This window comes from Lissotriton vulgaris, chromosome 2_1 (assembly GCF_964263255.1).
Source record: "Lissotriton vulgaris chromosome 2_1, aLisVul1.2, whole genome shotgun sequence".
In the NCBI taxonomy this organism is placed as follows: Eukaryota; Metazoa; Chordata; class Amphibia; order Caudata; family Salamandridae; genus Lissotriton; species Lissotriton vulgaris.
In genome coordinates, this window is record NC_141687.1 from 752,828,437 (window position 1) to 752,856,413 (window position 27,977).

Genomic DNA, 27,977 nt, shown 5'->3' on the forward strand with positions numbered 1-27,977 from the left:
CAACACGTGTTTCGTCATGCACATATAACTTGCATCTATGACTTCATCAGGGCTCGAATATTATCCTCATGTATTATATACAGAAATGTTATCTCAAATCAAGTTTGAACCAGAATATCAAAATACGCTTGTAATCAACTATTTCGCCATTTTTCCACAAATCTAAAATCCGGTCATCCAAATCCATTCAGCCACGTATTCTAACTACACCCGATGCAATATCGGCTGAACTACGAATGACTTGTGTGTTGACCCTGAAGGGCGATACGTGCTGCAAAAAGCTACACTGCACACAACACGATGACTGCAACGGACATCTATGGCCCTAACATTGATGATCCTGCCCTATTTGAAATCATATGGTCCAAGATAACCCTTCTTGGTGAGGATACAAGTGTTTGGGGGATCGATTTTAATGCTGTCATGCAGGACTCTTAGCTTAGGGACTTTCAGGCAACTACATCCCAAAACAACCAAAGTACTCAATTCCATAATGCTGGACTATGGCCTAATGGATATCTGGCGTTCATGGCACCCAGACACCCGCAAGGGCACATGCATCTCATCTTGCCATAGCGCCTAGTCCTGGCTGGACTACTGGTTGGTCACACAAGATATAGCCTCCTGGACCACTAGCGTCTAACACTTACTACGCACTCTGTCCAATCACGCTCCAGTCCAACTCAATTGGACTGTACCACTAATTAAGCTATGAGCATTTAGTTGGCGATTCCCACTGCATGCACTGCGAGGAACTGTATTTAGGGAGGAGGTCCATGAGGAACTCCTGCAATACTTCTCTATAAATGTAAATTCTGTAGATCCCCCTTCCATGCTATGGAAAACCTTCAAAACTGTCATACGTGGTGTAAGGCATAGCCAAGCAATCAGGGGTGCTGAAATCCATCCGCTCCACCCTGGAACGGATAGAGAAGGATATAAAACAAACTAAGACACTATACTTTCAAACGGGTCTACAGATGCACCACGCTACTATTCGAGACAAAATCTCAGAATATGACGACGAAGCACTCCGCGAAACAAACTTCCTTGGGAAACATGCCAGAGCCCGCAGGTAGGGGGAGGGTGATCGCCCAGGCAAAGTCTTAGCCTGCACACTCAAACAACAACGTACTTCCGCTTATATCACCGGGCTCTTCAAAGAAGATTCTAGTCCTGCACGTGTGCAGTCTGCCACCCTAGACCGAATGAGGCGATTCTACGAATCCCTGTATACCGTGAATCAGGACAGCCCTCACTCTGAGCTGCAGACTTACCTAGACTCCATTGAACTGGTCTGGTTAAGTAACGCCCATCACAAATATTTAGACATGCCATTCACCAAAGAGGACATTATCCAGGTCATTAACAGCTTACCTGGAGACAAAGCGCCTATGGTTTTCTTAAGGTCTTTGTCCTGGAGGAACCAGGCATTTATCCTCCACATCTGCTAAAGTGTATTAGGGGGTTCCCCACCCTCAGGAATACAGGTGAGTGGTTAGAAATGCCTCTAGGGAGCATGGTAATATGTATGACTTTCTGGCAATCTAGTGGAGGCATGAAGATATGGTCGATCTGTCCAGGCGTGTGGTGCGCAGCGGATGTGTGGGTATATTGTTCGGTCTGAAGGTTCCAGATTTGCCAGGCATCATATGGCGAGGGTGATCGCCCAGTTGGTGAGGCGTCGCCCATGGGTGGATCTTGTGCGCAAGACGGAACCTGTGGAGTGCATAACTGCATTAAAGTCACCCCCAATTACCGCCAGCCCTGGGGGTAGTGAGGCGATGAGGTCTGTGGTGCGATTTAAGGTTAAAGTAAGTAGTGATGGAGGGGAGTATATGGAGAGCAGGTTAGTGGCTATTGTGAGAGTAAAGGGAAGGCTGTGTCGCATGAGGATTGCCACGCCCCTTGAACATCGGGTGAACCCCAAGTGCCAAACTCTTTCATAGCCATAGTGCACTAGGAAGGGGCAGTTATTGCCCATGAGGTGTTTTTCTTGGAGTAATACTACATCCGCTGCTTGACGTTAGGCATATCATAGGACTGCAGTTCATTTAACCCTGTCCAGGAGGCCATTGACATTCCATGACAGTATGCAGCGTGAGTCTCCGCCATTACAAATGGTTGTCATGGTGGAGAAGGTGTCAGGTGGGGCCTGGAAAGCAGGCACCGGGTGTAAAGCCATCTTTGTTGTGTGCAGGCCTTGGAAGCATGTGCACCCTTCTAGTTCGTAGGCAATGTTTGGGGTAATTCTGCTGCTGAGTGAAATCGCTGGTGTGGTGACACAATTCAACAACTGAAAATTGAGACAGCGGTCCCACCTCCCAACCCTATCCCCTCCCGCCACCCTATACTTCGATAACGGAAGCATTTGTAAGCCCAAACGATCAAAAGAGAAAGAACTAAACTAAAACACTTGGGTGCAGGGTTGCGTGGGGACGACCCCTCCTTACATAAGGATTGTATCACTGCAAAGGGAAAGAGTTATACGTCATGGTAAAGGTAATCTTTCAGACAATGTACCATCAGTGCGTCTCTGAGATCTGAGAAGTTCACCAGCAGCGTGGGTGATCATTCTAAAAGAGCCAGACTCCGAGACAGGTACGAATCTGCGGAGACCAGGTGCGAAGCCCCTGGAGAGACGCCACTGGGATTCCGAGCCAGCCACGGAAATGGATATTTTCGGCAGCTGTTGAGCACTGTAGATATACCTATGAGCATAGACCAATTTTAACCATGTGTCCTGTCTCGTATATGTATATCTTTCTCCTTTTTTCTTTCACAGGTGCATCATTACTATTTTTGAGGTTTCCTAATCAAGGAATCCCTGAGGAGGAGTACGCTCCCCCTTAATGCACTTTCTCACTGTTTTTACATTTCACGTCCCGTGGTTAGGGTGGGCCTTGGAGTGCCCATACCGCCAGGGTTTAGTTCACTTTTTGTCCTGATGAATTCCTGGTAAATTGACACCGTTTCAAGGCAGAAACATGTTGACTGACGATTAAACTTCTGGAAATAACCAAACAATTTATTTGGACCATTTTCCTACACTATTTTTTATTTATGTCCTAGTGATCAAACATTAAAACACTTTTTGAGACACATAAGACATTTTTAACCATCACTATCACTGCTAATTAATTCACTTCACGTCTATTTCACAAAACCCGCTCCGCAGTAGATCTGGCGTCGAAGCACACTGGGGGGGCATTTGGTCTCTCCAGTGGAGCCCAATGATGAAGCATGTCAGCAACCAGGTTGGTGAGTGATGGTTTTCTAAACTGACCTGAGTGGGGTTAGTTTCATTCCCCCGGCTGCTCCATTTGTTTTTCGTATTGTGTGTGCCCTTTGGTCACTCTTTTCTTGTTTAAAAGCATAACAGGGGACTAAGAGTGTTCCTCATTCTCCCTACCTCTCTTCTTGTTGTTGTGTATATTAGATGAACTACAATGCCACACACAATGTGGCACTCACTTAGGATTAAATAAAAAAGCGCTGTAACAAAAAATATACCAAACATACAGTGTTTTACACAGTAACTTACCATACTGTAAGGGTCAAAATCTTCCACATATTTCTGAAAGCCCTGTAAAGAAATAGATAGTGTTTAATAATGTTTGTTTTAGAGTTATATATCTAGTGATAATTAATATGTGAGGTGGAGAGACATGCAGAGAGGAATGAAAACAGGCAGAGAAGCAGACAGGGTATGTGCATCCTTTATCCAAATCAGTGGAACTTCTCAGATGATTTCTGAGGGGCTGCTATGGACAGAAGGTCTTTGTCTGTAAACTACACTACACTCTGACCAACTTACATTGACGAAGGGAATCTAATTCAACTGAATAGATTTACATTCTCAATTTCAGCTGAGTTTGATATCAATGTCACTTAAAAGGCTGCCAGAAGCAAACTTGAGTCCTGCAAGCATGCTGATGGACTGATGATATCTGCTCAATCTCCAAGAAAGAAGTGGAAATTGTCAGGTTTGAAAGTCTAAGAACTGAGCAGAAGAGATGTTGAGAAGTTGGCAAAAGGTGACAAAACCTCATACGTTCTAGTCAGTGATCCTTTCATCAAAGAGAAATATGATAATAAGTGGGACTTGTTTGAGAATGTATTTAAAATCTGCTTTTTGACTCTCAGTTATCGCCTGCTTGCCAGATTTTTTTTCCTCGCTATTGATGTTAGAACAACATAAGTCTTGGATGTTGTAAACTTCATAGTGAGGGCATATATTTTTAAAAGGCAATATTTTGAGTGGGTTAGACCAGGACTGTGAACTGTACTCCACTGAGTACCAAAGCACTGCTAAGAAAATAGAGTGAAATCCAACAACCATCAAGTTATATGTTACAGCAGGGATAGGCAGATAGGAGAAATATTTTTTCAATCATTTCACTCCAAAGAATCACAAACTATGACAAGAGAGCATTGTTGCTCAACTTGTTAAATGGGCTAGGGTAAAGGGGGGCATCCATGTCAATACTCTTAAGTGCCTTATTTTCTAGCTATGCAGTCACAGAGCGAAACCATCTGACACCGAAAGATCCCAGTTCAATTACACATCGAACAATTCGAAACTTCAGACCAAGCAGCCTTCACATAAATATAATCATGATGATGGAACATCTCTTCCACAGACGTTTCTGGATGCACAGAGAATACTGGTTCCATCTGAAAGATGAGAACGTCAAGGTGATCATGTTTGAACTAAATAACTTTGAAACCTATTTACAACACCAACATTCCACAAATCTATGTGAAAGTGACTACTCTGATAATATTGCTGCAATTTCCTCCGTTTTACTGCTTATTTTATATTGGGTGCAAGTTTGTGATGTTTGTTGTTTCTCTTTAAAATATTTTTAAAAACCTTCCACAAATCATGGATATAAACCATCTTTTAAGATAATCACTTAACAGTCTGGGCACCACCCTTAAAGAAAATTGTATATTGCCATCACCAATTGATGTAGTTATCCCAGGTCAGCTTTTCCTCCACTTTGGAAAGAGATTTAATATCTTCACATGAATATCATATATTCCTTAACATTTTTTAGATTTATATAATAATCATAGCATTTGGCCATCATTTCAAAGATGTAAGTGACAAAGAAATAAAAGTAAGACATTTTCAATTATGTCATGATCCTGATGTCAAAACTCCTGCTGTATTGAGGTGCTTGGCCAGTAATATGGCTCAGCAAAACCTTAATATGTGCAACTGTCTCAGATGTGCAGACACAGGTAAAAAATTAGGACAGCACATCTAAGATGGGCGAGGGAATACCTGAGAGTTCAGGTTGGCAACAAAAGACATAATCCATCCACCATGATTGTGATTGAATGACAAGTGGGTGCCTGGATGCCATGTTTAGTCAACAAAATCGTAGGTAGATTAACTGGCTGCCTATGAGATGCAATATATGCTACTGAGAGCTCTCACTGGCTTTCCTCAAGACACTGCAGTTCCTGTAGCAGAATCTATATTATAGTATTGATTAAATAGGTTTCAAAGTTATCTAGTCTAAACATGATCACCTTGATGTTATCACCTTTCAGATGGTACCAGCTTCCTCTGTACATCCAGAAACATCTACTGAAAAGATGTTCAATCATCACAGTCATAACTGGAATTGCTTTAGTTGTAATCAATTATTGATGGTGCTGTAATCAAATAGAACATTAATTTTGATGATTATTTCAGTTTTCAAGATGGGCATTTATACAAAAAAAGATATATGTTTTTCCTGATTTCATTTTGCTTATGAACCGTGATTTATGAAATAAGAAGTCATGTACAATGATAAGGAAAGAGGAAGTATGTATCTTATGTAATGTACATCACAGGTGTATTTAAATGAATTTCAAAATGGGATCGCATATCGTGACCAAGGCTTCAAAGGAGCTGAAATATCTTGATGGGCCTACCACCATTGTTGCAATAAAGTTGCTGCACCCCACAATGATCCCTGAGTACCGGCTCAGGAGCGATTTTATATGCATACATATATACATACACACAGACACACACACACACATTTATATACAGAATTCAATTAAATCTTTATCTAATCTCGAAAGTAGATCATAAAAGATATACAATAGTTCAAAAAATCATAATGAATAAAAAAAGTATTAGTATAAATACAAAAAGAATGGTTCCAAATTGTTAAAAAACTAAAAACATATCATGAACCTTACTTTTGATATTTCATCATCAAAAAGGTGCAATATTTTTGTTATACCTCAGTACAGCTGGCAATGGTGACCCAAGACAGATAGTACAAATATAGCAGCATAACAAGAAATAAGATAACAATCACTACTGTTGTGCAAAACAAGTGCATATCAGATAACAATCAGCCAGGTAGTTAGTATCGTATACATTACGTACACAACCTAGCAACCTTAAAATAACATTATTTTCCTCTGAGCCGACCGAGTACGATGCATCAGGATGCTTCCAGATACGATTTGGTTGGACTCCCATTGACTTCAATGGGAGCCTATGTTCCCAACCGCATCGTAATCGGGCCCCAGGTGGGAATGCTTTCCTAACCGCATGGCAATTGGGCACTCGGTTGGAAAGACACACATGGGCGTCCACAGGGGGGGGCAAGGAGGGGCGCTTGACCCCCCCTGGAGCGACCCTCCTTGACCCCCCCCTGCGGATGCCCATGAAAACCGTGACTTCAAGAGGGGATTTTCATTCTCTTTCCTCTTACTTACTTTTATTTGCTTCCCTGTGAAATGGATCCAAAAAAGAAAGATGCCTTTGCTGGAATTGTCATATTTGTCTGACATTTTAATTCCAAAGTGCAGCATTGAGAATAAAAGGCTAAAAATATGAAAAATAGATAAATAACTAAATAAAGTAAGACCGAGTGGTAGCAAACTGGCCAAACTGATTTTATTCACACTGAAACACATTAGCGCCACTTTTACAGAGTTTGCCAGTGAAGCGCTATTTTTGTTTTTTTGTCTTTCTTTTCCCTGGACTTGGAACTAGTGCACCAATCCTGGAAGTACTGCAATGTGGGGATTGGAAAACAAAATGTGTACTGCGGCTCTGCGTCCAGGGATGTGGTCTTTTTACGATACTTCTTACCTTTTGTAAGGGTATAAGCAATGGATATTGAAACGGGTCCATTCAGGGCCCTGTAGTCGTGTCCTTAACTTTTCAGGCAAAAGCACTCACTGATTTCTGAATAGTGAGTGTAAAATCATTAAGGTAACCATGTTGTTCCTGCTTACATTTCCCATGGTTTGCTAAATTTTGCATTCCCTATAAGTGTTTGTTTTTTCCAGGATGTTGTAACTTTTTTTTTGTAGGCCGCATATTGCTCTTGTCTAGTGCGTAATTTAAATTGAGCCACATCCAGGTGTTTATAGCGGGCAACAATTGGGTTGTAGTTGAAGACAGTGGGAGTTTTTCTCAGTGGGGCAGTATGGTGTTCAGTGGGGGAGAGGATGTGGCACTATGGTCAGAGCTGCTGAAGTGGGAATTGGGAACCAGGTTCAGCCTTAATAATCAGTCCACCGGACCTGCTCCTGCGAGAGCACAATCACATGCTAGACCTTAGAAGGCTCTGCAAGACCTTAGAAGTCCTGGTGTCTTTGCACCAGCAGGTGGACCCTAGCATGGCAAGTGTAGGTTAACCTTCAAGGCTTGTCCACCACTATCCATACTGAAGTTCACCTCCAGTCTTGCGGGCAGGCATATGAAGCAGCACGCCCTAGAACAACAGTCACTGAGGTCACAGGACCCTTGAGAAGGGCCAGCTCTAGGGCGGTGCAACCAGTGTGACCGCACCGGGTGCTGACTTTAGGTGTAGAAAAGGGGGTGGTGATGGACAGAGTATCTGAATTAAACAGAACACTCATACCCAGTCAACAGATCAGGGCTTGATCCATCACCGTTTTTTAGCTCACTGCACCATCCCAGCTCAGAACCTGGCTATATGCAAATTAGTCTGTCCCTGGCCCAGGGCATCATGGGAACAGGGCAGACCAAACTACTTTAGGTGTAGGCATCATGTTTGCAAGTATATTATGGTTTTAAAAACGCTTGCTGCCTCCTTCCTGGCCTCCAGCAATTTTCGGCAACAATAAAAATGTCACGATGACTCTGGTGATTAATGTTCTTCCTAGAGAGAGATCAGAATTTTGTCTAGTGGAAGTTTTCACTCATGGAAAGGTATCTCAGAGGGTTAATGTACCGGCTGCAAAGAACATGCGCCATGCAGATCACAAAGTGCACATAATGTAAATAGGTCAGTGGGTACTGCTTTTGTCAGAGAGATCCTTTTGTTACTTGCAGTTTATGAGTTAAAATCCTAACTTAGAACAGTGAGCTATTAACTGTAATCTAAGAGCTGCATACAAACTGCAAGGTCTAAATTAGAGCGTATGTTCCACTCCCCCCTAACCCCCCCCACCCTAGCCTTTGATTATCCTAATGTCCCAAAAAGTGTTCTTTTGGACAGAAATCAATTCTGATTATTAAGGAGAACTCCCAACCATGGTATTACGTTTTAAATTCCGGGTATTGTGTTTCTCCAGATCAATCACTATAAAACTATACTGGCTACTAGTATGGTTGTCTTGTGACTCCTACACCTTGTAGTCCTTAGTCTTATGTAACATTTTCTATACAGTTATTTACACACATATTGATTGTCTCTGTGTAATGTGTGTGATGTAAAGTGCTCGGACACCCTACAATGGTATGAGTGTAAACCAAATCAAATGCCTCTGAGAGAGAGTAGTTATGGAAACTTGGGGGCACAGTTAAAGGATGGTAGTGAGCGAATCCATGGAAGAGGTGGTCATTGGGGGGCACTAACAAACATTAATGCACAGTACACCACCAGTGCTATGGCTGGCCCTGCCCTTAAGGCCAGTCTGCCTCACCCATAGGTACCTCCATAAGCCTTGTTTCAGCAGTAGTAGCTGCAACTCACCAGGGATTGGCAATGCAAGACTTGCACGCACACCAAACTAAGTTCGCAAACTTACAGTCACCCGGCTTCAATCACAAGCACTTTTAACATGTGCTGCCTGCTGTGGGGCCACTGGAATTAATTAGCGGTACAAAAGGGGGTGGTAATGGAGGGAGCATCTGAACCAATCAAACACTCATACCCAGTCAAAAGATCTGGAATTAATTATGCAGCAAAGGATGACAACATTATGCCGTAGTGTGACTAAATTATGCATTAAAAAAAAGGCTGCAGCGTAATGCAGTATATTTTCAGATATTTTTTTATTTTGACGTGTGTACACATGCTAACAGTCTCTGGAAAGATTTTGCCTTATCAGTATCAGTGTAACATACAAACGCAGCAGTGAAAAAGGTGACCAGTCAACCTTTACAATAGGCCATCCATCCACTCCGCAGCAACACTAGTCACATTTTATATTAACTTTTGATATGTTTTAGTTATCATGAATTCTAGCACCAAGAAGCCAATATTGGTAAATATGTGTGCTACAAATAATCCCTAACATACACTGTGCAAATATTCTGATAAAAATCGAATCGTGCTGAAGACAGCCTTGATTGGTGTTGGATCGAGGACCCGGAAGTCTGCACACCTAGCAGACAGAGATAAAGCACCTTGTTAGAAAGTTACGCGTTTTCCCTACAGGTAGTGTGTGGTGGCCTGTGGCTGGGTCAGTCACATGTCCTGGATTCCTGGCATTTAATTGAGTCTATCCTAGTTCTGCTCCCCGGTTTTTCTTGTGCCCCACCTGGCACACATCATGTCAGAGGATGGTGATGATGTTAACATTTCCCCCCCCCCCCTGGAAAAATGTCTGCGGACGCCCATGAAGACACATTCTCGATCCAATTTGGACGGAGCAACTGCTGTTAGGAGGCCTTCCTGACCGCATCAGAATCAGGCCCAAAGTGCAGTAAAGACTGAGCTGATTTCTCATCACATGGGCAAGAACATATATCTGAAGAGGAATATTGCCCTAACAGGAAACAAAGCAACCTGCGTATTGAGTAAGCATGGGCGAATTTTGCGAATCTCGCGTTCGCGAATTTTGCGGATTTGCGAACTCGCAATCCGCAAAATCCGCGAATTCTCACGAATTTGCGGATTTTTTTTTTGTGTGTTCGCGCGGGTTTCTGCCAGTTCGCGAGGGTTTTGTACAATTTCGCAAAACGCGAACTTACCTGTCGGGTCGCAAGTTTCGCGAACTTGTTGTTTCTACGTGTCCAGCCTGTTTGGGACACTCTTCTTCATCACTGCCACTCTCTGTCACCACTGCCACTCTCTGACTACTCATGCCACCCTCTGGCCCACCCATGCCACCCTCTGTTTCATCACAGCACCCTCTGGTTGTCCAGTCAGTGTACATTATTGTGGCAACGCAAGCACACCTTCCCTGCCTCAAGTGACCTGAATTAATTTGGGGCTGATTAATGTGTCACAGAATATTTTTTTAGCTGGCACCTGCTTCCTTAGTGCTTCCTGATTAGTGATCTTTTGCACTTGCTAAGTGCTTTCATTGTTGCAAAATTAGTTACAACACCTGCCCTGCCCCAACTGACAATAAAGAATTAGGGGCTGATTAATGGATTTGAACTTCCAGCCTGGCTCCTGCTTGTCTCCCTTAGCTGTAATTCAGGATCTTTGTGGCATATGTATAACTATTCTGAGGTTCAGAGCAGGGTCACATAATAGTTGCAACTGGCAACTGAACTCTGGAGGGGCCCCTCAGGAAGCACTACAGGAAATGGCTACTAATGATGAGCCTGAACTTTTGAACCTGGTAAGTAGTTTCAGTTTTGCTAAAATCGTATTTCTGCAATTTAGCGCTTATTCGCGGGGCGCGAAGTTGTACTGGGAAGCCGCGAACTCACGCGAACAGTGCGAGCAAAATCCGCTGCTCGCGGATTTGCGGATTTTGCGGGAGATTCGCGAATCTCGCGGATTGCGAATTTACCGAAAATCCGCAAAATCCGCGAGCGAAACGGATTTTCCGCCCATGCTTAGTATTGAGCTCAGTCTAAATCTGGTCAACATTGTACATTCATAAACATTCTTTATAAAAGATAAATAAGGTGCAATCCCTTCAGAAATCTGAATTTCACAATAATATCTCACAATTATTTTTTGCACCTCTACTGCCTCCCTAGAGACCTGCCTAGGATTTAAAAAAACAATTCTGAATCCAGGCTTTATCCTTTTTGGTTTGGCCTCAGGGTTCACAAATAAATTGGCATAATCCAGTGCAAGAAAAGAATCTCTTATATACTTCAACCACCATGGTATTTTAAGACTGGTTGCTTTGTCTTTGCCAGCAACGATGGTGCCACTCCCCACGGCCGGACTGCTGTGTAAACATTTCATTCCAATGTGCCCTTGAGCATAGGAGTGCACACGACTTCCCCCAGCCGCACTGGCAGTAACATAGCAGCCTGCTTCCTGCGCTTCATTTTTTAAAAGACCGACACGTTTCGGGGCAAGCAGCCCCTTCTTCATGGGCTCAGCAGGAACATTCCGCTTCCATCTGGGTTTTGTCAATATTCGCTTGTACTCCCTTGCGTGCCACATAGTCATATTTCTTGCTGAACGTGAATACTCTCCCAGAGCTATAGTCAATTTGATCCCTTAGGAATTTGCGTTCCTTTTTAGCTATTATTTCATCTTCGTGTTTACTGATTCTTTTGTTGATTTCCTCCATCTTTTTAGTGAAGGTTTCTGGTGTTTCCTCTTTGCAGATTTCCTCCTTGAGTTCCGCTATTTTCTTGAGTAATACAAGCCTATCCTTCCATGCATGTTTTATTAGGATAGATAACATCCTGTTAGAACAGTCCATCAAGTTCTCTGCCCACTCCTCTGCAAGTTCCATATCCGGTTCCTCATATGAGGGTGCTATTAAGATCCGTAGACCTCTAGGGATTCTTTTTTCTTCTTGGTATTTTTCCAAGGTTATAGCCTCCCACCATTTTGAGACTTCTTTACGGATTAGTTTTTCCAATTTATTATATTTGTTCTGTAAATTCATCGTTGCAGATTGGGGTTCTTTATTGGGTTGTCCTGTGGATGTTAATACAAACATTGTCTGTGCCCTAAGCCTCCTGCGAGACTCCGTATCCTCATCCATACTTCCGTGTCTATAATGGGTAAAATACCCTTATGTATGCTGGTAATCTGAGTGTCTTTCGTAATGCACCCGCACTGTTTTTGATGTAAAATAAATCTTTTTTAACTGGATGCCCGTGTCGCCTACCAGCAGACTTATTTTATGCTGCCGGTTGAACACAGGACAGTAACGCTGCAAGCTTTGCAATGAAAACGAAAGCTTTCAAAAGGAGATATCTGACTGGCTCTCATTAGTACAGTCCAACAATTCACATGGCGGCCAAATCCATCACATAGGAAAGTTTTTCTTGTGCGGGCGCCATGCGAAAGATTTCACGTTTACCAGAAAAAGTTAATATAAATGGACTCACCCCGGGATCGCGCCAACGGGTCCGACAGAATCCTCTGTGTTCCGGGCAGGCCGTTCCCCTCCGAGCGGTGCAAAAAAGTAAAGTCTGGTAATATTCCTGAAATGTTCGTTTGCGTGGTTTGTAATCCAGCGCGGTCGACCGGTGTCTGTATCACTAGATCAGCCCACTTCCTCCGTTTACACCGGGACCTGTAACCGCAGTTACAGGTCCCGGTGTAAACGGAGGAAGTGGGCTGATCATATATATATATATATATATATATATATATATATATATATATATATATATATATATATATATATATATATATATATATATATATATTCCTATATTGAAATATCCCAGTAGTCAACAAATGCAACTTCCCTCCCAAAACTTACAGCTTAAAAGAGTATTGCATCTTCTACAATAGCAGGACCATGATACTGGAACAGACTTGTCATCAGAGAGATCTTCTCTCCACTGAGCTTTCTAACAGGATAAAAAAGTCTCATCTAATGATACAAATTGAGCATTGTGTATTAAGCGCCCTTGGGACTTCAATCCATGTAATTTGCAAAATCACAGCATTTACAATTGCAAAAAGGTTATTAGGAGGCAACTCAAACGTGTGATTCATAAAGAGGTGTCTCAATGTTTGCATCCACCGTTGTGGTTTCAAACGATTTGCAAAATTACTGACACCTCAAAGGAGCTGAAAACTAATTCTCAAAGGGGAAGCTATTCCTGTTGGACAGCTTCCCCTATCGAAATTGCATTAGGTGGAGAGGCAGTGTTCTTCAGTCCACCATCCTTGTATTGAAAGCAAATCACCAGGAGTCACAAATTGGAACCTGCCTAACTATCAGTACATAAGTGACATCAGAAACTGACAGGGAGGTTGCATAAAGTTGGTATGCGATTCTGACCCACTATTTACAATCTGCCTCTATGTATGTGATGCCCATAATTCCTATAGGCTGTTCATTGTGATGCCATTTACTATTACAAATAATTATTGAAAAATATTGACTATTAAAAAGCACAAAGTTAGTTTACAAAGTCGGACCACAACTGCAATAAAAAGGGGAGTACAAATATAAATTCTTCCTTGATTTATTTGTAATTGTAAATGTCTCTACTTTAATGCATCGTAATAACATTCCCATCATCTATTGCCTAATGGAATGAAACACTCGATTGCCACCTAGGTCAAGTCCTGCCCTCCTACTACCGGAACTAGCAACACCAGATCTTCATGAGTGATAGGAAAAGATATGGGTAAACAGATAGTCATGCTTATCATCAGATGAAGATAAGTTAGGAAAACACTATTGTGTGGATGTATTTGGCCAATAAGAAAAGTATATGAATAACTAGGCCTGGGCGGTGAACTCTGTTTCGTTTGTGGAGTTTGCTGAGTTTGCTGAGTTTTCTGCACTCCACGGAGCCCGTGGAGTGCAGAAAGCTCCGCTCAGCGTAGTGCAACAGAGTTTTTCTCCGCTCAAGCTCACCAATAGTAAGTTGACGAGCGTGAGCTGGCGCTCGGGTAGAATTTCTACTCGAACATCTGGAAGATCAGTGCGAACGCCACTCGCGGAACACAGCAGAGTTTTTTTGTCACTTCGCGGCGTTCTTCTTGCCCAGGCCTATAAATAACTTTTCAAAAAATACTACACTAGTGCACCTCATTTATAGTCACTTTTATCCCTTCTGCAATTTAGCACTCTTTGTCCATCAATGTTCTTTATCTGAATCGACTTCCAGTAGCCATAAGTATTTTTTTGTATTGTGACTTACTGCCTCAACTCGTGTTGGGCAGGAGGTCTTTGTGGATGCTCCAGGTGGATGCGCGTCAAACACCAAAGCTGCACTCAACATTGAATGTGTTGACCTTGAGATTGGTGTTAAAGTGAATTTGACTAAGAGAACATATATTGATGTGCAGATCGCGATAGCAAATCCACCTCTTCTTGTACTTTGTACTATAAATAACTTTTAATTACAAAAGTACACATTTTAGATCTGGTTACTGACAGATTTCCCTGTGTGGGCATTGCTCCAGAGAAATATTTCTCTCTCACCCCATGCCTTTGGCTGTTTGGTCTACTATTACGCCTCACGTGTACACTCAGTTATAACACATTCAATTTGGTATGTCACACAGTCATTCTGTGCACACCACTATTACCAATGTGCTTGTGTCTCTCAGTAATACAACAAGCATTGGCAAGGCCAATAGGTGAACTCATAATTGAAAATTCAAAACAAACCTATTGGTTTTGCCAAATCATTTAATACAATAGTCGTTAAAATGCGTGTTTTTGCTTTTACATGTAAACAGCTATTCAACTTCATCAGTTCTGTGTTACAGTTATCTTCCTCTTCTGCCTCAAGCACACCTGGACAGTGCCTTAAAAACAGAAACAGAGAACTCAATCGATTATAACATAACCATTGTCTGCTTAAAAAAACTTGATCATTTTGCAGCTGCAAGCTTTGTTCTTTATCGTGCAAATAACATTTGAAGCAACCATAAATTAAGCTATTAAATCCAATTTCGTCTTCATTTTTTAATGCAATTTTGATAATTAAGAGGAAAGATAAACATGAGGTAAATGTAATTAGGTGCAGTAAAAATAAATTGCAAAAGCGTTCCTCTGCACAGCTGCAGAGGCTCTGAAAGCCATGGATTGTAATGGGAACATCATGTGAGAGACACTAAATCTATTGATTGAATTCTGCATAATAAATCACCATATTAAAAGGCTCAAGCATGAAAAATGGCAAAAAAGACGATCTTTGTTAATGCTATTTGGAGGCAGCCTGTGCTCTTGTGGTGCGGTGGAAAAGGAGGAACGGTTTTTCCTCAATAAGGATTAATCCCTTGTTGGAACTTATTGTTAAGATATTTTAACCAGCTAATGTCTTGGGCAGTTCAGCGCTTAGTAAAATAAACTTGATTATAATGTCATTTAAACATCAGCTATTCTAACCTTCAGAGGCGTACAGGGGATTATAGTTGTCCTAGGCCTACATCTGCACACTGAAGCTGCATGTGAGTCACTATGATTAAAAAAAAAAAAACAGCAGCTTAACAACGATTGGCTACTACTGCTCAGAACAATCGCATGCACTGTACTGTCGGTGAGAAGATAACAATCTTTGGTGATTGTGTGCTCAAACATAACTGACCTTTGAACGGGAATTGAAACCAGTTAATATAATTCTATGTCTAGCTCTTAGGGATAACGCACAAATTATATCATAATCTGGTCCCTCTGTGCTGAAGTAATACATAAGCTTGGTTGAATAATATGGGCAAATTGTCAGTATGAACCACACAAAGTCCATACATTATCTAATGACCAAAGTTTCCAGTACTGAAGAAAATACCTTGACGTTATCCATCAAACCTTGTATCAGATATTATATTATGGGTTAGGACCCCTGCTAATATCTATGTCCATTTGTAAGTGAATAGAATAATCTTTTATGCATGTCTTCTATAGGAAGCCTTAATCGTTCACACTAGATTCTAAATCTAGTAAATCACTGTTTTGACGCAGTAACGGCTGATAACAAAACGTGTTGCCCACTGTTGCTATGTCATAAGGGCCTTCAAGGCCAGGCTGACAGGGCTCTCTAACAGCTTACCAGCACAGCTCTGTGTTGTGATGCTTCATCCAGCAGAGAAAGAACAACTCAGTAGACGTAGGCCTTATTCAGGTAAGTTTAATTGCAGAAAGCAACCTGGCATCCGACCACCTCGAAAGCGCAGAACAACTGACAACTATCGAGTGTCGTGTACCAGATGTTCCACACGGAACACAGGGAAAGAGCAGAGCGTGCGGAGAATCTTATAAACAGGTAAGATTCCAACATAACACATCCTATTTCCTAGGAAAAGAAAGAAACAAAAAAAAAAACAGAGATAAACATTAACATGAAACAATACAGAATCCATCCCACTGCGCTGGGAAAAATTAGGAAGTGACATAATCATTGAGGTAGGCAGGAGACTTATGTACTCTACGTCCAACAGGCAAACTCACACTCGGAGGAGGGAGAGCGAGGGCATCAGACGCAGACTCACGGGTACCAGAAACACTGAAACCAGAATCACACGCAGACTCAGAAGTACCAGAGTTCCTGAAATCAGAATCAGGCATGAACATGGCACCTGAGCAACCCTCACCCTTGGAAGCAGGGATATGAAACGAACCACCCTTCTGATAAAGTGCGACATTACTAAGGTTCCATCTATCACCACCTTCCAGAACGAGAGAAAATGTGTTGAGGGAAACAACACGGAAAGGGCCCCTAAACTTATGCAGACCAGCCTTAGTTCTGCCCGATTTAACTTTGACCCAATCACCAACAGCAATTTTCTCAGAGACAACAACAGGAAAACTCTCCCCATCGGAAAGTACCCAATCCTTTAACCAAGCAGGAACCATTCTGGAACCTGGAGATCGCCCACGCATGACTTGGAAAGGGGACAGATGAGTGACACTGTGAAGAGTAGTCCTGTATGACCAAACCATGTCCTGAACCAACCGTCTGGGATCCAAGTTGTTGGCTAAAGCGAGTTGAATGGTGCCTTTTATGAGACGGTTGGACCTCTCGACCATGCCATTTCCCATGGGATTGTATAAGGAGGTACGAGAGTGCTTGACACCACATTTCTCAAAGAAACATCTTATTTCATTAGAGGTTAACTGGGTGCCGTTGTCAGTCAAAACCATATTAGGGAAACCCTCTAATGAAAATAAATTCTCAAGCACTTCAATGGTTGACCTAGTGGTGATATCTCTAAGAAACTCCACACAAAGCCACATGGAGTGAACATCAATAATCACAGCAGCAAACCGCATGTCAACAAGTAAGCCAGAAAAAGGGCCAATGAAATCCAAACACAGATTATACCAAGGTTTTCCAGGATCCGAAATGTGCCCTTGAATGGCTTGTAGACCAACTTCCAACCTTTTTTCGCTCTCCTTGCAATAGGAACAATTTTCTACCCAACCACGGATCGCATCATCCATGCCTGGCCACCAAAACTCCTGCTTTATCCTCCTGATAGTCATGCCTTGACCAAGATGTCCCAAGTGGGCTAGCTTGAAAATATGCAGTCTCAGGCCAACAGGTGGCACAAAACGATCATCCCTCATTATGATCTCCGAACCTGAAAGAGACAACTCATCTAAGAGTTTCCAAAAGGGCCTGACAGCAACAGGCAACATACTCTCCCTGGGAGCACCTCTCTTAATAAGGAGAATTACTTCTTGCAGGGTAGGATCATTCTTCATTTCAGACAACCACTGGTCTTGAGAAAAGGCACCCACAGAAGATTCACACACATCCCCAACCACAGCAACGGCCTCATCCACGCTAGATTTCTCAAGATCCTGATCAACCAACTTCCAATCAACAGATAAACGAGATAAACAATCTGCTTGGACGTTTTTCCAACCTTGGATAAAAACAATTTCATATGAGTACTCCTGTAATCTGGCTGCAAATCCTGCAAGACGAGCAGAACCTTTACCAGCACCACCACCCGATAAAATCTTCAACAGGGGCTTGTGGTCGGTTCTCAAAACAAACTTCACACCCCATAAATATACACGAAAATACTCCACACTCCATGCAGCAGCCAAGGCTTCTCGTTCTATGACCGAGTAATTTCTCTCAGCTTGGGTTAGGGTCCTAGAAGCAAAGGCGATGGTTTTTTCAGCGCCATGTTGAAGTTGTGAAAACACCACCCCAATACCAGTTAAACTAGCATCAACAGTCAGGAAGGATTTGCACACAGGATCAAAAGGGGCTAGAATACCTGCGTTGCAGATGTTTTCCTTAATCTGTTGAAAGGAGTCCTCTTGCACTTTTTCCCAAATAAATTTGTTTCCCTTTCTCAATAACAATCTTAAAGGTTCAGATAAGCTTGCAAAACCTTTGACAAACTTCGAATAATATTCGACTAACCATAAGAAGGATCGAAGCTGGTCTCTATCTCTAGGTGCTGGGGCTTGACTGATGGCAACAAGAAGATTCTTTTTGGGAGCAATCCCACCAGCGGAGATAGTATAGCCTAAGTACTCAATGCTTTCTGTTAAAAAGACACATTTATCTTTATTAACAGTCAAACCGGTGTCTTTTAGTTTGAAGAGGACTTGACGTAATGCTAGATTGTGATCATTCACACTTTTACCAGAAACAAGAATGTCGTCCTGAAAGTAGACAACACCAGACAGACCCTTAAGCATGTTGGACATCATCCGTTGAAAAACACTAGCAGCCAAGGCGAGGCCAAACGGCATGCGAGTGAACTGGAACGTACCCTCGGTGGTAATAAAGGCAGTCAGTGGTTTGGAGTCAGGGTGTAGTCTGATTTGGTGGTACGCACTCCTTAAATCGATCTTTGAGAAAAATCTACCCCTCCCTACAGACTGCAACAACTCGTTGATGTTGGAAAGGGGAAAAGTATCTGTTATAATCTCTTGGTTGAGAGACCTGAGGTCAATGCAGAATCTCAACCGACCATCGGATTTCAACGTAATTACAACGGGAGAAATCCAGGGCGAAGCTTCGACAGGTTCAATGACTTTGGTAGCTAACATGTCATGTAATAAATCCTTCAAACCCTGTCTAACAGAAAGGGGTACTCTTCTGAGTTTATGTTGCACAGGGGAAGCATTGGGCTTCAAAACAATTTTGTGAAGATAATCCTTAACACACCCTAATCTATCTACAAATACTCTGTGGGCAGCATTCAGGATGTCTTTAACTTGAACATTACTTTCAATTAGCATAACCACATCAGGTGAGCTGGGATTAATCACAATATTTAAATCAAACTGGTGCATCCAACCCAAGATTGGGGGACCTACTCTGGCTATATAAACTTTCCCATTGATACTTCTGGATTTGAATGCGATGACGCCAAACATGTACTCAAGAACATCAATAGGTTTGCCTTGGTACCCCACAGGATCAATGTCTTTTTCAGCCAGGGAAACATTGTGCCACAACAAAGAAAAGGTAGATTCTGGAATTATGGTAAACAAAGAGCCAGAATCGACCATAAGTGAAACATTTTGACCACATATGGTAAAAAGTGCGGAAGGTCTTGTTAATCTGGGAGAATCATCGGTGGTACTAACCAAATCACAATCAAGTTGTTGAATCATTAAAACTCTGTTGCTAATTACATTCACCTTAGACTTGAGTTTGTCAAAAGTCTCAGATGATTTGGCTTTATCAAAACCCTCACCTTGTTTACACATTCTGAGAAAATGGCCCTTGCGGCGAAATTTTCTACAAGTTTGGTCTAAAGCGTAACACTTCTTAAAATCACCTAAATGGAATTGGCTTCCACAACGCCAACATTCTTTACTCTTAACCTTGGAAGGAAAATTGTTAGGGTTATTTCTGTTAAAACGTTTAGAGACAGCATTAACTTCATAACCTTCCACACATTCATCAGATTCAACACTCCCAATTTGTGAGAAACTCTTGTCTCTGCGTTCTAACTCTTTGATACACTTCTGAGACTCTTCAATGACTTTTGCCATGTCTATCGCTTCTTTCAAGGAGGGATCCTTAGCAGCCCATAACCTCTCCTGAATTTTTCTATGACGACATTGGACTATGAGCTGATCTCGAATTAGCTCATCAGCCATGTTACCAAAACGACATTTGATAGAAAGTTCACGTAGCCTGGAAACAAATTAGTCAATACTCTCATTTTCAGCTTGCGGATGGGTATAGAAACGGTATCTTGCCATAACTAAGTTGACCTCTTTGGCAAATCTAGTCTCAAGCCTTTTAAGAGCCTCTTTGTAAGCGTCATCCATAGGTTGCCCATTGGGACCTAAAGCAACAGGTAGATACTTAAACACCCTCTGACCTTCGTTGCCAAGTGTACTTAGTAAGAGTGCTTTTTTCCTTTCAGGGTGAAAGTTTTTCCCATCAAGAGCAACAATGTAATTCTCCAGCATCTCAACCCAGTCCTCCCAATCTATCAATGGTGAGCCTGGAGAGGATAGAAACATAGGAGGCATAACAATATTCGAGGCCATAATGAAGGAAGAACCAAAACAATGCAAGCGTTTTTTTTTTTAAACAAAAAAAAAGAAGACAAGTAAAATTGCAAACTTGAAAAAAATGAGGTGTGCAAATCACCGTGAGGAAGTGTCTGCAAAATAGAAGAGATCACCGTGGTCACTCAAAGTCAGGAGAACTACTCGAAGTCAGGTTGACGTCACAAAAGACAAGTGGAATGCAGGGAAGAGCTGCGGTGAGGAGCTGATGTGAACAATCAACAAAGCGTAGAATACAGTCGAGCGTTCACTCCTCAAACACGTAATAAAGCTCAATGACGATGCGTTTCAGTGACGAGAGGAGAGGCGTCACAAGACGTAACAAGGTCAACACGCAGAACGTCAAATGCGTTCCAGGCACATGCAGAGCGTCAAATGCGTTCCAGGCACACGCAGAGCGTCAAATGCGTTCCAGGCACGTCAAGTGCGGTGCAGTGACGCGGAATAACTGAAAGGCTTGGAACGTTGGGCGTTCTACAAGCGCAAGAGGTAAAACTTTAAGAAAACAGTACCTTAAATGTGGATAAGTCACTCGAAAACGAAGAAGACAATCACCGGAGAAGCCGAAGAGACAGACAGCGCTGAAGAGGATGACGAGTGATCACCAGGTTGCTTTTCAAACAGAGAGTCAATCAGCTTGAAAGACGGTGAGCCGAGTCAGATGAATCCAGGCATCAAGAAAGCATCGCGAAAAATGTTGTGATGCTTCATCCAGCAGAGAAAGAACAACTCAGTAGACGTAGGCCTTATTCAGGTAAGTTTAATTGCAGAAAGCAACCTGGCATCCGACCACTTTGAAAGCGCAGAACAACTGACAACTATCGAGTGTCGTGTACCAGATGTTCCACACGGAACACAGGGAAAGAGCAGAGCGTGCGGAGAATCTTATAAACAGGTAAGATTCCAACATAACACTCTGCTTGTCTGCTTTGACTGAAAAGCAGAAAGCACAGCTGAAGTAGGGAGAAACAAGACAGAGAAGGTGGTGGAGGTCGGATAAAGAAGGCAGACAATGTATTTTTTCATATTTGGGTCAGGGAGGACTCCCTATTATTCCTCTGCCCCTGTGTAGATTTTGAAGGCAGGGTCAGATTATTTGGTGGCCATACATAACATAACATTATGGATGGATAAAAATAAATGATTTGATAATTGTTGCCGTTGGATTCTGAGTGACATCATAGACAACTTGAACTTCACTCTCCTTGTCTATTTGATATCACTCAGAATCCCTCAGTGAGAAACATCCCTGTAATTCATTGTTATTCATCTATAACACTATATGCCATGTATGGCTGTCATAGAGAGCCTCTATCAATTATTTTAGTTTCTGAAAGTCATAACTCCTTGCTATGATGTCACAACAGTTGATGACAAAACTGGTTATCAGCTGTTGCAATGTCATAAAGGCCTTCCAGGCCAGGTGACAGGGCTCTCTGACAGAGCTCTGCTTGTTTACTTTGACTGAAGGAAGAAAACACAGCTGGAGGAGGGGGAAGGAAGGCAGGGAAGTAGTGGGCTTTGGTTAAGGATACAAGGTAAGATATTTATTTTTTACATTCATGTCAGGAAGGAGAGGGCATGTTATGTATTGCTGTCCCATTATCCTCTGCCCCTGTGTCGTAGTAGAGGGCAGGGACATGTGATTTTGGGGGCCATACATAATATAAAATTATAGATGAGTAAAAAAGTGAATTACGAGGATGTTTTTTACATTAGGGATCTAAGAAAGGGTGGGCTGAACTTGAGGGGTTTCACTATGTGGAATTCCATGGAGTTACATACAAATTCTGCAAGTTTCAGCAGAGTTTCCCCTAACAGGCGAAAAATATGCATGTTGTGCTGCTTGCGCTGCAATTAAGTGCCAGTAGTGCAAGCAGCACTGAAAAATGAGAGCGAACAACACCATCCGGTGCGCAAGATCACACGGCCATTTGAGTTGAATTTGTTGCCATTCAATGGGAAATCTACTTGAGCATCAGCAAATCTACTACAGAAGCAGCCCTCTGACCGTGACCAGTCCGACCGCCAGTATTAGATAATTGTGTAGAAGATGTTAAATCTTGTGCTCATATTTCTGGAGCCATGAGGGGAAAAATTACGCCACGCAGCAACTATCGGAATTTGCCTTGATCTCAGACAGGCATGGAGTCACCAAATTCCTCTAATTTCGTGGTTGAATGAAAAAGTCCACCCACCCCTGGTTCTGAGCGACTTTAGAGTCAACTCGAGGTTTGCTCTCGTCGTTTATTTGAGGTCATTTAAAACCCCTCAGTGTAAAACATTCCTGTAATTTACTATTACCCATATTTAATTCTATATGTTATGCACTGTTCTTTAAGAGAGTCATTATTGTGAACGACTGGGTTCTAAGTTGACTTAGCAACTGTGGGTAATAGTCTTGTTAGCCACTGTTGCTGCTTCATAATCGAATAACAGGCTGTTCTGACAGAGCTCTTTGAGAGCCTATCTGAGCAGTTCTGGAAGGCAGGGAGCACAACATCTTGAGAGAACAGAGGAAAGGTGTTAGTGGGTTGAGTGACTGGAGGCTATGTACTCTTTTTTACATTTGGGACAGGGAGGATAGGCCACGATATATATGTCTCTCTCATTAAAACACTGTGTAGGTCTTCAAAGCAGGAGCAGATGATTTGGGGGGGCATACATAAATTAAGATTATAGATTGGTAAAAAGCTAATTACTGGGGTGTTTTTGAGCCCTGGGTACCTGAGTGTCATCATAGGCAACCAGGGTTTCACAATTGTGGTCTATTTGATGTCATCCTTCATCCCTCGGTGAACAATATATCCCTGTAATTCACTGTTACCCCTCTATAATTCTACTACATTTTTTGGAAACCATATTACTTAACAATATGGGCAGTAACACATTTTTCCTTGCTTCTGTGTAGGCAAACAAAAAGGCATCCTAAATGAGTGTCAATTTACAATACATAGGAGGAGCCAGAAGATTAAAGTAATATTCAACCAGAATCATCCACACTAGGGGAGCAACTTAAGAATGTTTATGTAATGGGGACATTCATTCTACTTCCAGTTGGATTGTTACTCTCTCAATGCAGTTTTCTTTTTTTTAGTGCTCTAAAATGACCTAATTTATGTGTGCCTGTACTTTATATACCCGCATAAATAAATAAATAAATAAATAAATACATCTAACATTAATTGGGAATCTGTTTATTGACTGATCATTATTTACTCATACAGCCTATCAAGCCTTACGATATATTGGGTTAATTGAAGAGAACTGCAGCAGCAAAGCATAGGTAGGTAATGGAGGGATGTTAATGGACAATTGCTGATGCATGCTGTATACTGCTTCTCCAGCTAAAAAGAGCTGATGGTTCAGTTATACGACATAGTAAATAATTTGTCGACTTCTATTACAGAATCCCCATTGGTAGGCCTATTCACTTTTGTCTCACAGATCTGGGGTCACAGTAGAAAATGATCTACCAACAATAACCACACAAGCTTTTATCCACGCAGGAACCTCAAACCGGCTTTGAGAAATCTCAGACGTATAATCCCCCACACCTAGTGACACATGTCAACTAGAAAGAATCTTAGGGCCTGATTTAGATCTTGGCGGATGGGTTACTCCGTCACAATGGTGATGGATAGCCCTTCTACTAAAAATAAATCCCATAGGATATAACAGGATTTAAATTTCCGTGGACGGGTTATCTGTCACTGTTGTGATGGAGTAACCTGTCCGCTGAGAGCTAAATCAGGCCCTTAGTCAAGAGGCTGTATTGAGTTACAGAGACTGCAATATGTGCCGGCAACAATTGTGCAGCAATGTTTTGTGCCACAGTTAAAAAGGAAAATGATGACTAAACTATGTGTAAGTGTGATGTAAAAGTAAGTAATATGAGACACAGTGCTTGATTAGATTAAACAAGAATAAATGTGCTTTGTGCACTCTTTAGCTCCAAATAACGTGCATGCTTATGATACAAAAAAGAAAAACACAACAGTGAGCCTAATGCCATAATATTCACTTACACATTTTCACCAGAATGCCTATTCCAGGAAATATTCTTCTTTCCCTAGAAATGTTTTGCAGACTGTTATTTCTAGCAGCTTTTTTTTAGCAGTTTTCTGTTATTCTGAATTCAATTAGAGATTTTACTTGAACGTTGTTAAGAAAAATGGTGGGTTTTCTAAAGTCACAATTTATAAACCTAAACATGTTTTAGAGGATTCATTCTGAGATTTGAATTTTTGATAAAGAACTGCGTTATTGTGCAAAAATTACAAAATAATGACGTAATGCTTTCCAGTAATATGACATGTGACGAGGCATAATTGGCCTTTTCTCGCTACAAATGTATTCAACCCAGCTGCATTTCTGTTCCTCGTCTGTCATATAATTCCAGCGGCCCTGACTGTTACTTACATTAAACGCTTCAGTGACTGATTTGTTAGACCTGTTAACCTTAGGGTGATTTACCCAAAGCATTTTGCCTTCACGCTTCCTGTTTTGCTGAATTTGTTTTTGTTGATCTTAGGACCCTGTGCACTTTACCTCTGCTAACCAGTGCTAAAGTGCTTGTGGTCTCTCCGTAACAGATGGTACAATTGGGTTACACCCAATTGGTACATTTAATTTACTTGTAAGTCCCTAGTAAAGTGGAACTACATATACGCAGCTCCTTCAAATTAAATGCTACTAGTGGGCCTGCAGAATGGATTGTACCACCTAATTAAGTAGCCTTTCAAACATATCTCAGATCTGCTATTGCAGCCTGTGTGTGCAGTTTCAAACTGCCATTTTGGACCCAGCAAAATACCAGGCCTAAACCTGCCCTTTTAATACATATAAGTCACCCCTAGGGTAGACTCAAACCAGTGTCTAGGGCAAGGTGCGTATTTGAAAAGTTGGACATCTACGTTTTAGTTTTACAGGTTCTGGTGGTGAAAAATTCTCAAATTCATTTTTCAATATTGAAAGGCCTAGGTTTCCCATTGGCTCACATTGAGTTACCTTATTAATCTAATAAGTGGTAAAGTTTGATTGGAAGGAGGTAGGAAAGTCATGTTTGGCGTGTCAGGAACTGTAAATTAAAAACCTCTTTAATGGTAATGTTGGATTTTAAGTCACAACTCTGAAAAATCTACTTTTAGAAAGTTGGCATATTCTTGTCCTAACCATTTTGTGAGTGCAGCCTAAATCCTGGGTCACATGATGTGTAGTTGGCAGTTGGCCTTTGTGTATTCCTCCTTGATAGCGTAACAAAAGAGTGTCTGGGAGCAGGCAGGATGGGCCATCTCTAACCTGATGGGGGTGAAGCTGTCCCCTACCACACTTCCACTTCAAAGGCATGGGCTTTGCTCGCACGCTAAGGACTTCAAACTAGCCTATTCTGCACCCAGACAGACTGGGGCCAGGAAATGGAGGCAGGAAATTCAAGACACTTCTGTAAGGGAAAACTCCAGAAGCTTCTCCCACTTCAAAGCTGGAACCGGGTATAAATATTGGACCTCAGACCGAACTCTTCAGTATACTCCTGGACCTGTGGATACTACAGAAGAAGATTGCCCTGCTTTCTTGCAGTTTGAGGCCTGCCCTGCTTGCTGATAAGGAAGACTGAACCAGCACCCTTCATCCAAGGCTGAGGTGCAATCAAGGGTTAGTTGACTGAACACCTGTTAGAGCTACAGTGACATGACAAGTTCCAGAGGCCTCCATGCATCTGCCCAGCCGACCTGCTGCCTGGATATGCTGCCTGGACCTGCTACCTGGACCTACAATTGGACATGCCTGAGCCCTATTGGCCTCTTCCAGTGTGAGATCCAACCGGATCTCCGCACCACAGAGATGACCATTGGAAACGCCATCCTCCTCTTCATGCTACAGCGACGACCTTCCACAATTTTATAATAGCTAGACTACCATGGAGAGACTAACTCTGATTTACACTAATCATGGCATTCTAGCTACCCACCTCCACATTTTGCTGCATCAGTGTTAACCTGCCATATCAGTGCACACGTGTAACATGGACGTTTTTGTAAGCATGGGGAAATAACCCACTCGGTGGCTGAGTTGACAGTGAAGGCCCTTTCCTTACACAAAAGGAAAATAAAGGGGCCTGAGTGAAGACTGGTAACAGGAAGAGTTTTGTACACTACAATGTGCAGATCTTAACATTCCATTTCATAATCTGCAAAGATCAAAACTTCCAATGGAGGCGTTGGAGTTTTGCCTCAGCTAAGGCAGAAGGATTGCTAACTACTATTAATTGTTCTGATTTTACCAGTGTTTCCCTCAGTTATGTGTGGGTTCCTTCAGATAGGATGGATAGGACTCTAATCCCTCGATACCACACCTCTCTTCTGATTGAAGGGTCCCTGTCTGCTGCACTTCATTAGACTCTGTAGTCTTTCTCCACCCATCTAAAAGCTGAAGTGATATAGACTAAGGCCAAAATTTTGTTTTCATTTATCCCTTGATGTATAGACCTCTCTACTTCATGAAAACCTGTCTATGATTCTAATTCCTAAGTCCTTGACATGATGAAGGACAGAGTCTCCTGGAACTGTAATGCAGCAGTTCCCTTTCCTTTGCTAAGACATTGAAAATAGATCCATGGTTAGAACTCTTTTGTATGTATCTAAGAATGATGCTGAAGAAGAAAGGGGGCAGGGGTTGAGAGGCTCTCATCCTTGTAATGAAAGCTGAGGGTGTCCTTAGGGATGTAATCCATTACAGCCAGCATCAAAGAAAGAAGCCTTTTGCCTAGGATCTAGATCAAGGCATGCTACTTTGAGGAAAAAACTATTAACAGATTGGAAAGGATGCCTTAAAGTGGAATGAGGAAAACCTCAACATGTCAATGTACTGACACAGAGGAGAGATGGTTCTCACCTCTGCCTTGAAGAAACTGATCAAAACATGCTTTAACCAAAACAAAGATCTTATTTTATTTCTAGTCATTTGCTCTCAAGGCATCTGGAACTTGGAGGCCATTTGATTAATCTCACTGTGCATATGATATCTGATTGTATGTTCTTAGATGCACAATAGAACCATTTGTGCTTCATGGTATCAAAGGTATGATACATTGAGCTAAGACAAATGAGCCCAGATTCCTTTCTGAACCATTATGCGCAGCTCAAGAAGTAGAAACTGTTATTGTAGTATGAGTTGGATTGACCCTTGCTACACCATAAAATATGTCCTTTACCATTACAAATATTTCTACAATTTTACTTTGATACTGTTTATCCTCAGTGAGATAATTTTTCCCAAACTTTCCAATCACTGGAAGTGGCACACTCTGTTTCACCTACTGTGAGTGAAAAGATAGCAATGTAATAGTAGATGGACTATAGAGGATCTGGGAAGAATGAACATATTGTGAATAAAACAACCTCTGCTAATGATCA

The 27,977-nt window shown here is 41.9% G+C and overlaps 1 protein-coding gene across 1 annotated transcript in view; it reads right to left on the reverse strand.

Annotated features, from left to right (window-relative positions):
* The window catches only part of USH1C (USH1 protein network component harmonin), a 697,039-nt gene that overhangs the window by 127,179 nt on the left and 541,883 nt on the right, over positions 1–27,977 (reverse strand). Inside the window, exon 23 of the mRNA XM_086954146.1 lies at positions 3,545–3,586. Within this exon, the coding sequence (XP_086810272.1) occupies positions 3,545–3,586 (42 nt within the window). The remainder of the gene's footprint in view (positions 1–3,544; positions 3,587–27,977) is intronic.